Here is a 16,860-nt window from a genome sequence, read left to right on the forward strand (position 1 = left end):
ACTATTATCACTGCCTATGTAATCTTAGGAAAGTAATTTATTCTCTTATCTTTAGTCTCTCTATATAACAATACCTAGATCTCAAGAGTGAGGTAAGAACAAACAGTATGCCAATCAGGGTTTGGTTATAGTTCCTGGAATAGAATTCAGTAAGGAACATTAACTTCCTCTTTCCAGTAACTTCCTCTTTCCATTGCACATAGCTAGATGGTACAATTAACTATGTTAAATCAATAGAACAGAAGTTCAAACTTTGAAAGAAAAGAAAATAAAGACAACTGAATGTCTTATTAGAATAATATAACAGAATGATAAATATAAACCTTTTAAGTAAAGGTCTCAAAAATACCTTCATTCAATTTTCTTTTCCTTTTTTTTTAAAAATTATTTCCTTTATTTATTTATTTATTTATTTATTTATTTCTTAATTTGACTAGAATGAGACAGAGAGAATGAGCAAGAGCAAGAAAGCAAGCCATCAGATCCAGGACTTGAACTGTGGTCAACCATGTGGGAGTCTAGTGCTTTTAAACATCACACCCTGCTAATCCCCATTCAATTTTCAAAACTTAAGAATGTAATTATTTAGATGGTAGGAACATTATCTACACAATCTATAAAATGGTAGAATATTAGATTCAATCTATAAAGGACATAAAATTTTTTCTACAACCTATAATGGATTCTGATACTTCCTCTATAGTAATAATTTCTTATAGAATCAGAGGTAAGAATATAATTGAATATACCTGTCTAAAACTCTAATACACTGGTCTTTAAAAGCTATTTAGTTCTCTTGGGACCAGCAGTTGGTGTAATGGCTATGTCACAGGAGTCTTCTGTAGTCGACCATGGTTTGAGTCCCAGACCCGGTGGCTTAAACTCAAACTGGGTGCATATGTGTGTATGCTTAAGATCCTGAGAGGAGAATGGAGGAGAAGGGATTGTGGTGTGGCCATCCCCCTGTGGGGTGGTTTCTTGCTTTCTGTCTGTCTCTCCCTCTTTCTGGTGAGTGCACCTACCCTATAGCAAAAACCTCTCAAAAAAAAAAAAAAAGCTATTTAATTCCCAAGAAAACTTAAAATTTTAAAGTACAACAGAATCCCTATAATCATCTATTTAGGATGTGCTAGCATAGGTATTTTAAATTTATATCCATCAACAAACAAAATAGCTTTCTTTCCTACTTGCCATTTGCTTCACCTTGTATGTCCTCTCAGGAGTTAAAGTCCAAATACTGAGGTGACTGCTGGGAGGGAACAGGGCCCACTGCAGAAGCTGCTGACTATGCTTTCAGTTACAGAAAAGGTACCAGAGGGTCTGCCTCCACAGCGGGGTGGGCTCAAGTGAGACATGGAATATTGTCAGTGTTTCTCTGTGAACCTATAATGTGTTCAGGTGTCCAAGTCTCAAAGGTACTGAACAGTTAAGGTTGAAAGACATTGTTAAGTTATACCACGATCATTTAAAGCCAGTTTCTTCCTGTACCAATATTTAACCCAGAGGCAAGATTTCATGGGACCTTTTATTTTTAAAAGACTTTTCCTTTCCAATTTAGCCTGTTGCTATTATATGGCAGTTTTCCCTAAACTTTTTTTTAAAAAATGTGGTAGCTGTCTGCATATATTCTTTGTTGTTACTTTATGTCCTGCATAGAACCATTTCCTTTATTATTGTTTTCAATTATTAGTTAACCTGATGATACATTTTAATTTTTCACCTATTTATGACTTCGTGTAACCAGACAGTGGCTCCACAAGAGTCCTTAACTTGTTCTCTTCCCCCATGGAACTATCTTAAGTGCCCTGATTCTCAGTATCCTGTCTTTTTCAGTCTGCCATATAAACTTAACACCAACTTACATTGTCCTGCCTGTGAGGCTAAATCCATTTTAAGTATTCTCTTACCAAATGGAATCAAAAAGGCCTTTTAGGATGGAAGCTGTACCTTTTACTTCTTTTTAAAGAATGTCTTAACAGAGCTGATGTCCAGTCAATGCTTGTTAAATAATTACTAGATCATCCATGTGAAAAGCAGGGTAAAACTGATTGCCTGAAAATCCTCATAATCTTGCTGTCAAAATTATACAAGGCCTACAACATGGCCAGTATATCCGCAGAATGAAAATGAATTTCCTAAAGCCAGAAAATTACCCTTAGTTCTGCCATCTTTCATGCTTTAAATCCAACTTTAAATAGCATGTGAACAGGGTAGTTCCCACCTCACCAATACGCTTCATATTCCTTGACATCCATTCATTCCTATCCTCCTACTAGGCTTCCCGATGAAACACCCACTGAATTTCCCTACGCCTAAAACAAACAAAACTTCTACCCTTCCCTGGAAAACAATGTACTAAATAAAACCAGAACCAGTGTTTAGAACTTTTAGAAAACAAAATAAAACAACAAAAGGTAACAATCTAGGACCTCTCGGAAGCCAGCTGACTTCATGCCTATCCTGCCGTGGCAGCCATTCCTTCTCTCAGGTTTGCTTATTACTAGACTTGTTACAAAAAGACTTGTAGACAGCCCGGAGGGTTCAGATGCCACTTTAGAGGCACTATCTTTTGTACTTTCCATGTTTTCGCACTGAGTTGATTTGGCCCCATTGCTACATCCTTGACCACAATCACTCTAGCTGACCCTTTAACAGGACTATGAGATATCAAGTCACTAGGGTAATCCAAAAATTGATAAGATTTGTCTCTACACCCCGAAGGTTTTGAACAGACTGACTTAAACAGAGCTGGATTATGGCAATTTACTTCAACTTTACCACAGCTATTATGAGAAAAAATAATGTTCTTCTAAGGTTTTCAGTTAGTTCCTTCAGTTACACATATTTTTTCAGTTCTATTTTTAACGACTCAGACTGGGCATCCTCCTTTAAGCCTCGCTCCCTTGTTCCCACTAGATGTCCTCTGTAAATAAGTCTTCAAGTTCATCACTTAAGATCTTTAAATCAGAAATCTAGAAACCAGAGCAACTTTCTCATCTCTTTAATTCTCCATTAGGCATCACTATATACTCCACAGATACATATATGTGTGTTTCCTTTTTTAAAAAACTAAAAATGTTCTAGTTCTCCTTTGTCTGATATAGGCACCCAGGTATGTAGTTACAAATTAAATAAAGGCCACAAAAACTTCACAAGGAAGATTATCAAAAAGAAAAATCCTCTCCTCCTCCCATATAACACAGCTGGCTTTTAAGGCATGCCAGTTAAGGGGAAAAAACGTGTCATCCATGGTGACTGGAACACTGGACCTTTCCCTCTTTGGGTGGTAGCTGAATTTCTAGTAGCAGTCTTGGTAAAATAGATAATTCCTTATTTGTTCTTAGTAAGTCTTTTCTTCAGTTTTCCTTCAAACAATACCTTTACTCTCCCATTAGAATATGAAGACTAGCAATCCGAACAGCAAGGTTCTAGGCAAGGATCAGTCACCTTAAATCAGATGTTGGCTACGAAGAGAGGGAAAGATGTGGGAGAATGGCAGGGGAAGAGGGTGGGAGAAATGTATCTTCATTGGACGCACTAGAAGAAAGCAGGCTTTTCAGAGTTACTGCCGGTATCTCATGAAGGCCCAGGCTGCCACCATGGTGAGGGCAAACAATGGCACTAATACCATTGCTATGGGAATACCACTTGGCTCCCCTTCTCCTCGATGTCCTATAGGTCCATTCTGCACCTGCAACTGGATGGGAAAGAGAAATGTTAACTTTAGTGCCAAATGTGTGTCTGATCCAGCTGAAATGTCCAGGTTGACAGATGGCCTGGGTCTATAATCTCTAGATCGCCGAAGTGGTAAACCCCAAGCACTACCTGGCAGGAATCCTCCTGCTGCCCTGAGCTGATACATCAGAGTGAGATTTTTTTTGGTAAAGAAAACAGGTATGATGGGGAGATATTTAACTTGGCTATGCTACTGACCTAAAAGACTTCTGAGTGCAAGTTGGATAATGTCTTTCTGCACTTTTATCTCACTACATGTGTATCACATCAGGAAACTGAAGACATGAGAAGAAATCTATTGATCCTAAGTAGAATCTAAATCTTACTAGGCAGGAGTAGGGGAAGAAGGGTGTATCTTTCTTCAAATATTTATATAGAAAGCCTAACAAAAAGTAAAGTTGATTCTGGCTTGTTCCCTGACTCCATTTTAATTTGGTTATCAAGCTTTATCTTTAAGACATATTACCTTAAAGCTAGAACATGGGTTGTAAACATACTGTTACGAATTTCCTTTAATGACTCCTGCCTATGCCAGACAAGCTCTTTGAAGGAATGAGAATAAAAGAGAAAATAAAAGAACATGGAAGAATATATCCACAGGGTTATTCCCAAGAATGGTGCAAAAGTCAGGTGCCAGGCCTCTGGCTAGAAGTGACACCTACCCTGTGCTGCACTCTCAGAGACACAGCATAGCCTGCGTTACGAAAGAGGTCTACAGCATCCTGGTGCAGCAGGTTCTTTAGGTCTTGGCCATTGATCTGTCAAAAAAGAAGAACAGTGAGAGAGGTGGAAAGCTAACTTTCAAGTCAACGATTTACTGTCACATGGCTAAACTCTTTTGAAAATTCCTACAGAGCTAATTCCGTGGGCTAGGAGTATGGGCAATGTTACTTATAATTCAGAGTTTTCCTAGAACTGGGGCTCCAGGGGCCATTTGAAGAGAATCTAGGTAAAAATAAAATAAAATGATAAAAATAAAGTGGTATCTCCTTCCTCTTAACACCTGTCTCATTTTGACACTTGATATCCCATTACTGTGAGTGTATGCCTTCCATGAGCATCAGCCTACCTCCCTATGGCTAACATGATCTTCTAGGTTGCCACCCTATCCTTTATATTCCTAATCCTTGGTACTGTCAGCTTCAACTCTACCAATGTAAGTCTATGAGACTTCTCTACAATTTATTTTGTTGTGTAAATCTATATACTACTAGCCTACAATATTGGGTTTGTTCTCATCTGAACAATTTCCCTTGATTCCATGGATACTCCTATCCTTCTCAAATTTACTAAAAACTCTATTTGTATGGCAATACAAATTCTTAAAAAGGTGGATTGGAACCACTTCCTGGAGGCTTTGCATACCATCATAAGAAGTCAGTCATGCAGTTTCCTTGCTCCTAGGTTTGGTTTTGCTTCTAGATCAATAAAATGGTACTAACAGAATTATACTCCAGAAAGATTAATCTGGAGACATTGTATCTGAATAGGTTAGAATGGGAGAGGACCTAGAGGAAAGTAAATCAGAGAGTTGGTAGTCATAGGAGTTCAACCAAGAGCATCCACAGCCTAACTGGAAAGGCAACAGGGAGGAAGAAGGAAAACAAGCATTTGAGAAAGCGTGGTGTTAGACCACAGGATTTGGCAGTATATGCTATGTGAAGATTGGAAGAATGAAGAGAGTTTAAAAAGACCAAAATTTTGGGACCAGCAGTTAGTGTAATGGCTGTGTCGCTGGACTCCCACGTAGTCGACCGCGGTTCACCTCCCGGACCTGGTGGCTTAAAACGCCGGGCGTGTGTGCGTGCATGCCCAAGATCCTGAGAGGAGAATGGAGGAGAAGGGATTGCGGCATGGCCATCCCCCCTGGGGGGTGATTTCTCACTTTCTGTCTCTCTGTCTCTCTCTCTGTCTGTCTGGCAAGCGCACACGCTTAGCCTCTTGCTAACACAGAAGAATGACACTGATGGCACCATGCAAAAGAAGGTCCTATTAAAGGGCACAGGCTGATTATCAGCTATGGCTTTCAGCCCTTCTAGATAAGCCTAAAGCTATTGTTATCCTAATTACTGTTTTAAAAATAAAATCCAAAATGAGAGACCTTTTAGAAATGCAAAGGTAATTTCTTTTTTAAAAAGTACTTCTTTTTCTCTTCTTTTTCAAAGAGAGAAATCACCCCCCAGAGGGGATGACCATGCTGCAATCCCTTCTCTTACATTCTCCTCTACTGAATCTTGGGCACACACGTATATGTGCCCAGCATGAGTTTTAAGCTGCCTGGGTCTGGGACTCGAACCACGGTTGACTACGTGGGAGTCCAGCAACATAACCATTATGCCTTCTGCTGGTCCCTCAAGAAGTATTTCTTATCCTTTGCCCAAACTAAACCAGCCCCATTAAACAAATGATTATGACTGTCTCCCTTAACAGTGTAATTTCTACTCCAAAGATGAATCTGCTTTCTAGCATTTACCTCCTAACGTTTTTACAGATTCCAGCGGCACAGTGACGATATACAAAGGTCTGTACCTTTTATGCCTAAGTATCTGTAGACGCTACTCTCTTTTCTACTATCCTTACTAATAAGAGACCAGCAGCATTAGCATCAGGGAACTTGTTAAAAATGCAAATTCTCAGGCCTCACCCTAGCATTCTCTATTTTAACAAGCCCTACAGTGTTTTAAGAAGTTGGAGTTAGTTGTAACCTAAACTGTCTAACACAGTGTTCTGACTGGTCTCCACTCCCAGACTATTTCCCCTATTTAATACATACTTTGTGCATCTACGGATTTGATCACTCATTTTCCATTTACTGTGGTAGCAATTTTTCAAATATGAGCCTGCTGACCCATTTACAGAAAATTGGGAAATAATCTAGTGGGTCAAAACCAGTATTTAATTTTCAACTAGATGAAAACACCAAGTATATGAATGCATCATTTGTGGAAAAATACTGTTTTGTTAAACTTTTATTTCAAATATATGCACATATATTCCTATTTGATGAGTAGGAGATACATAGTTCTATTATAGGTCATAATTTAAAAGCTTTGAGAACCACATTTCTAAAGCAATGATTCTCAGACTGTGTACAAACTCACCATGGGATCTTATTATAATGCATATTTTGATTCTGATTATGTGGGGAGAGTCCCGAGTGTAGTGGGGCAGTGGGGTAGTAGCGCCAGTGTGTAGGTGGTAGAAGAATTTCACCAGAGACAGAAACGTAAGCATGAGCAGAAGTTAAGTTTATTAGTGCTCAGTGTACTAGCGAGAACGTGTGGGAGAGACTGGGCAAGAATACCTGAGTGGAGCCTGTACAATTTACAGGTTCTCGCCTTTTGGTGGGGTCTCAATCCAGGGAGGAGGATAAGAATCAACTGCAAGCTCTGGTCCCAATGGGAGTGCTGGTCACTTCTCGGGAATGCAGTGTCTGTCAGCTGTGGTGACTGCTTGCTGGAGGTGGTGCCGAGCAGGTGGGGACCCAGAATATCTCTTCTCTGTGGTACAAGTTTATCTGGGGACTTAACCTGAGCAAGTTTATGTTCTTAAGTAAGGCTCATCTTAAGCCCTCTTTATTAACCCTTGCTTATTTTCTTAAGAGGCCTCCACACTGAGATTCTGCATTTCTAACAAATTCCCAGGTGAACTGTGGGTCTGCTAATCCTTGGGCCTCATTTTAGTACCAAAAGCTACTCAGCTAAATTACTTTAGAATTGTTAGCTTACTATTTCAGCTTCCTTAACTCATGACATGGTAAGTTTGACAGAATCTGACATGTGGCAGCTTTGCAACATGGTTAAACATTTCACTGATTCTGACTGTTCAAAGAATCAGGATGCAGGATAGTGTTCTAGTTAAATGATGGGAAAATGTAACATTTTTATTGCCCTGATTGTTGGCAGTCTTTTAAAATATTCCTATTTCCTGCCTTAGGAAGCAATCTGAGGTAAAATTAGTTTCCTTTGATGATTAAGAATTTTGACTTGCCTCATGGGATGGGAGCTCTTACTATAGGATAACATGAATGCAGATGCAGAGGCAGAGAAAAGAATGGGCTCAATTATAAGGCACTCATCTCAGATGACACTCTCAAATTTTAGTACTTTACAAAGATCTTGAAATGAACTACAACTTTTGTGTTTTTTTCTTCAAAGATGAAGGAGAAAAAATATGTATTATCTAGACCTAATTAATCATGCTCAACCATAAAGATTTAGTGTGTTATAACTTAGAATAAAGTGATTCATTTCCTGAACAACTACCATATTAGATGCTTTACTGTATGCACACCCCCTGCCAGACAAGGTGCAGAGCGGGAGATACAGAAATAAAAAACATACACCCTTCCCTAGAGATACTTTGTATTTAAAGGGTTCTGCTGTGTATTTTTCAACAGGATGAGAATTCCTGTTGGGTCTTTTCTACGATTGCTAAACTAAAGACCAGTCTTTCATTTTCTTTGTGACTTTCCACAAAGTGCCTTGAAGGCTATCAATTACAAAAGTTGATAAATGTTGAGAATTGACTCTTTCATTCACCAAATTAAAAACTGCACTTGAGGGGGCCAGCAGGTGGTGTAGTGATTAAGGCACTGGACTCCCAAGTGGCCAACTGTGGTTTGGGTCCCAGACCTGGTGGCCTGAAACACACTAGTAGACGTGTGTATGTGTACCAAAATCCCCAGAGGAGAATGGAGAAAAAGGGATTGCAGCACCGCCATCCACCCTGGGAAGTAATTTCTCTCTTTCTGTCTCTCTGTCTCTGCCTCTCTAGGAGTGCACGTGCCCTATAGCAAAAATCTCTCAAAACAAAACAAAAACAGAGAATTGTACTTGAACAGAAAATAAATACAACCTATGGCTCAATCTGTGCTATTCTGTTATATAACAAGTTTGGTTAAAATGGAACATTCACCTATGCAGTATGATAACCAGCTACATCACCCTGAGCTTCATAAAGAAGAGTTCACTGAGGACTGATTATTCATCTAGGCAGCCACATAGAAACTCAGATAGTTTTTTACTCTATTACTCAGGTTCCAGGGTAACCTATTCCAGTATTAAACTATCTTCACCAACACAGACACACAAAATAAACTATAGATGAAGAACTTCCAGCCCTCATGTCAATTTTAGATCTGTTCTTCCATTGGAAATGTCTGCTTTTGTTTCAGGGTTGTCAGATGCAGCAGGACCTTAAAAATAATTTATGTTCATTAGTTAATAATTTTTTTTTAAAGTTAAGCCATTGTAAAAAAAAAAAATTCCCTTATGATGAGAAAAAGGAAACTACATGATAAGACACGCAGTTATTTATTTTTAGAACTTGAAATCAGGACGAGATGTGGGCAATATTTAGGTAGAATGGAAATGGTAATAATCAATAACTCACAGAAAATTTACAGATCATTTAATGATATCAGTTATCCAAAATGGACATGTACTAAGGGACACATATATATTGAATCGTCAGGAAAGTCATGAGGCATTTTTGCATAGAAAATCACAGAAAAGTATGTCACAACTCTCTTGATGACCTAACAGTTTGATTATTTAGCAAAAGTTGACAGAAAACAATGGGGCATATTTTACAACATGGAAAAATAATCCATGTGAGGAGAATAGGAAAGCCTGTGAAAATTAAATGGGAGTATAGGCTAATAAATAATCTAACATTTTATAGACTTCACAGTCAATAATAAATGCATACTGTATCAAAGGGATGAAGTGAACTAAATAGATGAAACCAGGTATGGCCTAACAGGTTCACTAAAGGGCAGAGAGGGGATAAGATATCCTAGGTGGGTGAAGCAAAACACACTGTTTTGTAGTAATTCTTAAGGAATGAGATTAGAAAGAATTTTGGAGCAGACTCTTATAAGGGAAATTAAAGTCAGAGATATATAGGCCTAGACTGAATGGAAAGGACATGCTGCCTTTACCTCATGTGTACACTCCAGCTTGTCTTCTTTATCCCCCTCCTCATCCCCCCCGTATCTGTCTTCTATTTCTGAATTCCCTTCCCTTACATTCTTTCCTCTTGGTTCACAGGTTTTTCCCTAATCAGCTAGAACATGAACATATTCTTTGTAATAAGTCTATATATCTTTGCATTGTTTAGTATCTTTGTAATACGTATTAATTTATTTATGAGAGATTTTTCCTATAGGGTGTGTGTACTTGCTGGAGAGACAGAGACAGAGGAAACAGAAAGTGGGAAATCTCCCTCCCAGGGGGGATGGCCATGCTGCATTCCCTTCTCCTCCATTCTCTTCTCTGGATTTTGGGCATGCATGCATATGCACCTGGCATAAGTTTTAAGTCGCCAGGTTTGGAACTTGAATCATAGATGACTACATTGGAGTCCAGTGACATAATCATTATGCCATCTGCTGGTCCCTCTTTGTAATAATACTTAATATATTTTCATAAAGTAAAATCCTTTTGCTATAAATTTTAAAGTCAGGTAAACTAAGTTTTTTAGACATCTACTTCTCCCTTCATTGACATTTATCTTCCACTATATCCATCACTACTCCCCAATCTTATTTTGAACTTGAGAGGTCATCAATAATTTCTTTTCTCTGCGAGGCAATGGCCCACATAAGAAAGACTGCTCATCTGAGCTTCCATCTAAAAAATTCTTCCACGCTGAGGATTATGTCCTTTCTAATTCTACCTATTTTAGGAAGAATGACTTCAGTTTTTATACAGCCACAAATCTGTTAATTCACCATAAAACTTTCTCTTTCAGACGGATGGTAGGAGATAAAACGTCAGTGTAGAAGTAGATGTGTAACGACTCAATTCACCTAATTTCCCTAGCTCATTTACCTTTCAGGAGGCAGTACAATCTACTGGCTAAAAGGAGAGTTTCCAAATTCTCACAGACTGAAGTTTTAGTCCCCTGTCACTTTCTAGTTATGTGATCTTGAGTAAGCTGCTTGACTTCACCAAGTGTGCTTTCTTAGCTATAAAAATGGCATAATAATCATATCCACTTCATAGTGTTACTTTAACATTAAATGAAATAAATTTAAAGTTCTTAGTATGCTACTCAGGATTTAGTACTCAGAACCTCTCGCCATCCTCATTTTGCAATAATCTACCTATAACCAAAGCTTTTCAAATAATGTCTTTCTCTTAACCTCTGTACTGTTCCAGTCCTATTTCACCTATAGAATCAAGACCCCACTGTTCTGGGAAGAAATGTGATTTATGTGTCAAAATATTAAGCTGTACAGATTCTAACTATATGCTATATTTTCATTTTAACAACCCACTCTTAATTTTTCCTTAATGTACCACTATTAAGTTGATTCATATTTTTATAATGTTTTTCTCTTAGGAGTTAAAGAAAATAATTTGCTTCTAAGCTTTCTAAGCTTTTCAATAGCCTTTTGAGATGAAAGGTGGATTGTCACTGTCTCCATCATAGAGTAATAAACAGGGTCTATAAGAAGCTCAATGAACTGAAGAGAGACAAAACAGTCAGTGAGAAGACTGAAATACTATCACCCATGACATTATATTTATATTCTGGATCAGCCAGGATAAATTCTTAAGAAAGATTCCTTAATTTAAGTAACTCTAGAAGATGCTTGTTTTGATACTTTCTCTTTTCTGGAGACTAAGTCATAAAGTCCACTTAGCTTGTAGAGGCATTCAGAATCATACTGCAGAGTCTGATCTCTTAAATACTCAGATGTCAAATGAGGAAAAGGTAGTTCTCTCTTTCCTTTTTATCTCTGCCTTCATGTAATACCTCCAAATGGTCTGGGTGGCAGAGAAGTGTCTGATAAACTCACAACTAAGAGGACCAGGAAAATTCATGCATATAGTCTTTAATCACTAATCAACTGAACTGCATGAGAAGTAATTCAAAGGAGACTATTCAAAACAAAATTATAGCAACAAATTCTTAAAGGGATAAACCTATCAAGGTAGGTTTAAAATCAGGTCTCTGAGACTAATACTTAATTTTGTTCATAATATTCTGATCTGTACTTTATTCACTATTTTGACTTTGTCTCACCTTAACTCTCCTATCCTACTTAATTCATAAAATTAAGTAAGTAGTAGTCTTTTCTTTTTCAGACTATGGGCCCTTGGCCCAACCAGAGAAGAAGGTACAGGCTTCTTGCATGAGAAGTACTATCTTAGTTCAAATTTCCTTTTATTTAAACCTAGTCTTTTGAAGCCAGCTCTAATCCCAGAAATATCCTAAATGATACCCCAGCTATACTCCCACCAATACTTCTCCATTCTTACCAGTCACCTATACTGTCTCTGTGTAAGGAATAAGCTGGCCATCCTCACATAGTCCTGAGGTTAACTAAAAAAACTACAGAATGATTATCTCCAAGTCCTCTACTACCCCAAATGAGTATCCTAGTGATACTGTGGCCAGTGTCGGGAATAGAGGTAAAAAGTAGGGCCATAGTTATATTTTGTATTTTAACAGTTTCAGAAATTCTTATTTGTCCTGCATTCTCACTGTCAGGATTATTCTAATTTATTACAAGATCAGGTATCTGTGAGATCATACTTATCAGTATGCCTTTCTAAGTTGTCTAAATTTCCTAACTTGTTCATCTGTTAAACATATATGGAGCTGGCAGGTGGCATGGTAGTTAATGCACTGGACTCCCACATGGCTATCATCAGTTCAAGTCCCGGACTTGGGAGCTTGCTTTCTCACTTTCCCTTCCTCTCTCTTTGGTCAAATTAAAAAATAATAATAGAAACAATAAATAAATAATTCTTTAAAAAAAACATATATCAAGCATTGTGCTAGGGTAGATAAGGTTCAAAAATCTAGTCCCTGCTTTGAGGAAATTTCAGAAAACTATACAATTAATGATTACCAGGAAGTAAGCATCTTAGTAGAGGCAGTAGCAGGATGAAATGGGAGCACTGTGGACAGAAATTTAAATTGAAATGCAAATTGAACTGGATTCTAATTTTTCATCTTAATAATGAGTAAAAAGGGCTCTGAATCTAAAAAGAACATTTCATTCCTATCTTACTCCTTTGTGTCTTTTGGTGTTAAGTTAAATTCAATTATAAGGGCTGATATTCCCCCAAAGGAGGACCTATTTTAGTATTTTAATCAACAAAAGGTTGATAAAGTAGTAGAAGAAAGACAAAAAATGTGAAGTTTAAATCTCTTTCCCCTAACCAGTAACTTACTCCTCTATGCTTCTGTATTTTTTGACCTTGGGTGGGTTTAATTTTTGTTTGTCAAGTATGGATAATATTATCCTCCATCCCCAGTGGTAGAGTTGGCAAAGGGCAGGATAAGGTTTCTCCCATTCAACTACACAATATGGATACTTCAGATCCAAAAAGGAAGGCAGGAATCTTCCAAAGAAAGGGGGAAAGGGTAGAACCTAGGGTATAGAAAGCAAAGGACAGTGGAGGCCGAAGCCAGTTCTCACCGAAAGGATCTTATCACCCTCCTGGAGCCGCCCATCCAGGGCCGCAGCCCCATTCTCTTTGATACGGCTGACGTAGATGCCACTGTCGTTGGAGACATACTGCTGATCTGTCCCACCGACGATGTTGAAGCCCAGCCCTGAGAAAATCACGAAGGAGTGAAGGAGATGGGGGTAAATAAGAAAGAGATTAGAAAAGAAGAGAAAGAAAACAGACCTAGTGGGGAGGATAGGCTTCCTAATGGTGGGGAGATGGGAGGCTGGTGAGTCAGACTGTGATGTAACTGGTGAACAGTCATGAGCAAGATCAGTAACTAATATCACCAACAGAGGCCAACAGTACCCAGAATTGCCCACTCAGGTAATATAGGACTAAAAATACAGTAATCAACATGGCTTGTTGAACATAAAAAGGTCTAAAAAGAGCTTTGTTAAGGAATAAATATGATTCTTCTAAGACATAAGTGCCTCTTCTTACATCTGATTTTTTGTTGTTGTTGTTTATTTATTTGTTTATTGAGTGAAAGAGAAAAAGAGGAAGGGAGGAGGAGGAGGAAGGGATACTCTTGATACAGTCTTGTCATGTCACAATCCTCCCCACAGCCTCTCAGGGCGAAGTCTAGCAAATTCAGGTCAATCCAGGATCCCATCCCAAGTATCCATGTGGCTCTGGTATTGCATGGTGGCGTCCTACTACCTGTGCCACCATATATGAACTGAGCCTGCTCGTATATGATTTTGATCCTGTTGATTGCATTTAAAGGACTCAATTCTTAAAAATAATATAACAGGTTAGTTGTGTTCATTAGAAGAAGTTTCTGAGCGTCTAGGGCAACTGAAGACTTTCTGGTCCGACCTCACCTTCCAGACACAAAATGCTAGACAGGACAGGCAAATCACAGGTCCTTTCAGAAGCCATCTACATGTGAGCTGTGCCCTGTCCCTTTCAGGCACTAGGACAACTGAAGACTTTCTGCTCCAAACTCACCTTCCAGACCCAAAAAGCTAAACAGGATCAGATAAATCCTCAACCCCTGCTAAACCTACTGCACAAAGGAAGAAATTCCTCTTCATAAATCTGAACTCAAATATCTTTCTATGGATACCAAGTTGCAAAACACAGTACAGGAGAGAAATTGGCATGGAAGTACCTCACAGTAAAGGGAAGCACATGAGTTTACAGCTGCAGAAACATTCTCCAACAAAGTAGCCAAAACTAAATAAATCACCAAAGGACTAGAAATCAGAGAAGAGAGACCGGGGAGTGAGCAGTAGGGAAAAGGACAGAGCTGCAGGAAAAAGAATGGCTCATCTCCTTCACACCTCTGAACTCTCAGTCGAAACCCCACAGCTCAGCACAAGTGCACCTGTTCTCTAGAAACTGGGAGGCCTTTGTAATATCCAGTTCCAATGACAAAAGCATAGGTCACTTGGCGAGCATCAGAGAAATGGAACTACAGATGGATTGCAGATCACTGCCTCCCGCATGCCTCTGAATGTTCAGAAAAAACTCCAATAAATTAGGAAAAAAACATATAATCCATCAGATGACCAGAACCCACTGCAGTGGTGCAAGAAATATAAGAAACCAAGAAAATATCTCTTCCCCAAGGGAAAAGAACTTCATCACCCTTCATCATCCACAGACAGTATAATGGAACTCATGGAAATGTTGGATAAAGAATTCAGAATATTCAGTGACAAAACTAATCGAGATGCAAGAGAAGAGAGACAAAGAGTTCCAGAAGATGAAGAAGTCCTTTCACAGTATGAAAGAAGAAATACGCACCATAAAAAAATAATCAAATGAAGGTGCTAAGAGTTAAAGGCTGTAATACAGAAAATCAAAACCTCTGTCAAAAGTATTAAAAAAGCAGATTAGATCATGTAGAAGATCAAATCTCAGATGTAGAAGACAAAAATCTCTGACCTAGAAAAAATCACCAAGAAGACCAAAAAAAAAAAAAACCCAAAAATGAGATTAATATATGAGAAATATTAGATACCATTAAATACCTAAACATCCAGATAATCAGTATCCCAGAGGCTGAAAAAACTAATAAGGGCATTGATAATCTAGTCTATGAAATCCTAGAAGAAAGCTTTCCAAACCTGGAAAGGCATTCAAATATCTAGACCTAAGAAATACAAAGGGCCCCACATAGAATCAACCCAAGAAGATCTTCTCCAAGGCACATCAAAGCCAGATTGGCCAAAACCACAGGCAAAAACAAGATACTAAAATTGGCAAGAGGAAAATTTCAAGTTACTTATAAAGGTTAACCCATTAGGCTAACATTGGACCTCTCTAGGAAACAATGCAAGCAAAGAATGAGAAAATACATTTAAATTGTTAAGTAAAAAACAATTTCAACCAAGAATACCATACCTGGCAAGATTATCCTTTCTATGGGAAGAAAAGATAAAAACATTCTCAGATAAACAAAACCTGAAAGAATTTACCAACACCAGACCAGCTCTTCAAGTTCTGAAGGGAGTGCTATACCAGGAAAACTAGAGACAGACACACAGAAATAAGAGAACAAAAAACAACCAAGAAAATGGCCAACTTAATGGCAGGGACAAATCCAGAAATATCAGTAACAACGCTGAATGTAAACTTCCCAGGATTTAAACGCAGAGATAGGACCACAGTAACACTAAATTCAACAGAAGAGAGACTAATCACATAAGACTGAACTGGTAAAATAGAATTTCATGACTTTTGACTAAAACATTACTGATTTTCTTATATGCTTTGTTTTCCAGATTTAAGGCTTTTGGGTTTCTTCTGAGCTGTTGATAGATACAGCAATTTGTTAATTTTTCTTTTCTTAAACAGAATTGACGCATAAATTTTTCTCCCTTCCTGACCTGTCTGGAATTGGAAAATATTTGTGAGTATTCTTATTTTGTGGCAGAAGGGTTATCTGCATAAATTTAATAATACCTGTTACCATGAATCAGAAATTGGAAATACTGGTTATTGCCAGGGCTTTGACTGGAGTGTCATATCTGAAAATATGACCAGAAAGTTAAGGAACTAAGGTAGATCTCAAAAAAGCCAACAGAAGCTCTTGGAAAGAATGCCTGGTGCCATAAGCAGTTCTACCTGGCAGGTAAGAAAAGAATGTCACTTCCTGACAGGCCCAAAAACTTTCAGGTATGGGTACTTAAAGACACAATCAGATGCTGAATTCCTTCCTAACTTGGCTCTTAGCCTTGGGAGTCTTTTTAAAGAGTCCAATATAAAGTTCCTTATAAAAGATCCCAACAAAGCCAAGTAAATCAATTAATATTCTTATGGGGCTTTGTGTGAATAACAGACCAAATTGAGACTAAACTTATTTTCTTTGCAAATACGTTAGTTTATGCCTCTTTTAAAGGGGAAATGGAGAAAAAAATGTTTCAGAAGAAAATTACAGTGTACTTGTTACTAGATTTTAGCTTTGCCCATATCTGTTTTTTGAGTTTTTAGTATTTACCTACTATTTGAACAGGATTTTAACTTTTGTTTTTCTTAATATTTTTTTATTTTATTAAAGCTAATACTGCTTTTCTTGAAATTAAAAAAAATGCATAAACAAACAAAAACATACCTACTTAATGACCACAATAAGGTATATAGCTAGGTGCTACTTTATAATATGTTCATTCTACTCACTGAGTTTTATGCCTAAAGTCAG

At 38.0% G+C, this 16,860-nt stretch overlaps 1 protein-coding gene across 2 annotated transcripts in view; it reads right to left on the reverse strand.

Moving 5' to 3' along the window:
* Positions 1-1,266: 1,266 nt before the first annotated feature.
* SYNJ2BP (synaptojanin 2 binding protein) overlaps positions 1,267-16,860 on the reverse strand; it is a 41,260-nt gene continuing 25,666 nt past the window's right edge. For both annotated transcript variants that reach the window (XM_006167953.3, XM_027768066.1), the window contains 3 exons: positions 13,178-13,314; positions 4,398-4,493; positions 1,267-3,697 (listed from right to left, as the gene is read on the reverse strand). In XM_006167953.3, coding sequence (XP_006168015.1) covers positions 3,563-3,697; positions 4,398-4,493; positions 13,178-13,314 — 368 coding nt within the window. In that variant the 3' untranslated portion in view covers positions 1,267-3,562. The remainder of the gene's footprint in view (positions 3,698-4,397; positions 4,494-13,177; positions 13,315-16,860) is intronic.

Source organism: Tupaia chinensis, unplaced genomic scaffold (genome assembly GCF_000334495.1).
Source record: "Tupaia chinensis unplaced genomic scaffold, TupChi_1.0 Scaffold145367_1, whole genome shotgun sequence".
Taxonomy (NCBI): Eukaryota; Metazoa; Chordata; class Mammalia; order Scandentia; family Tupaiidae; genus Tupaia; species Tupaia belangeri.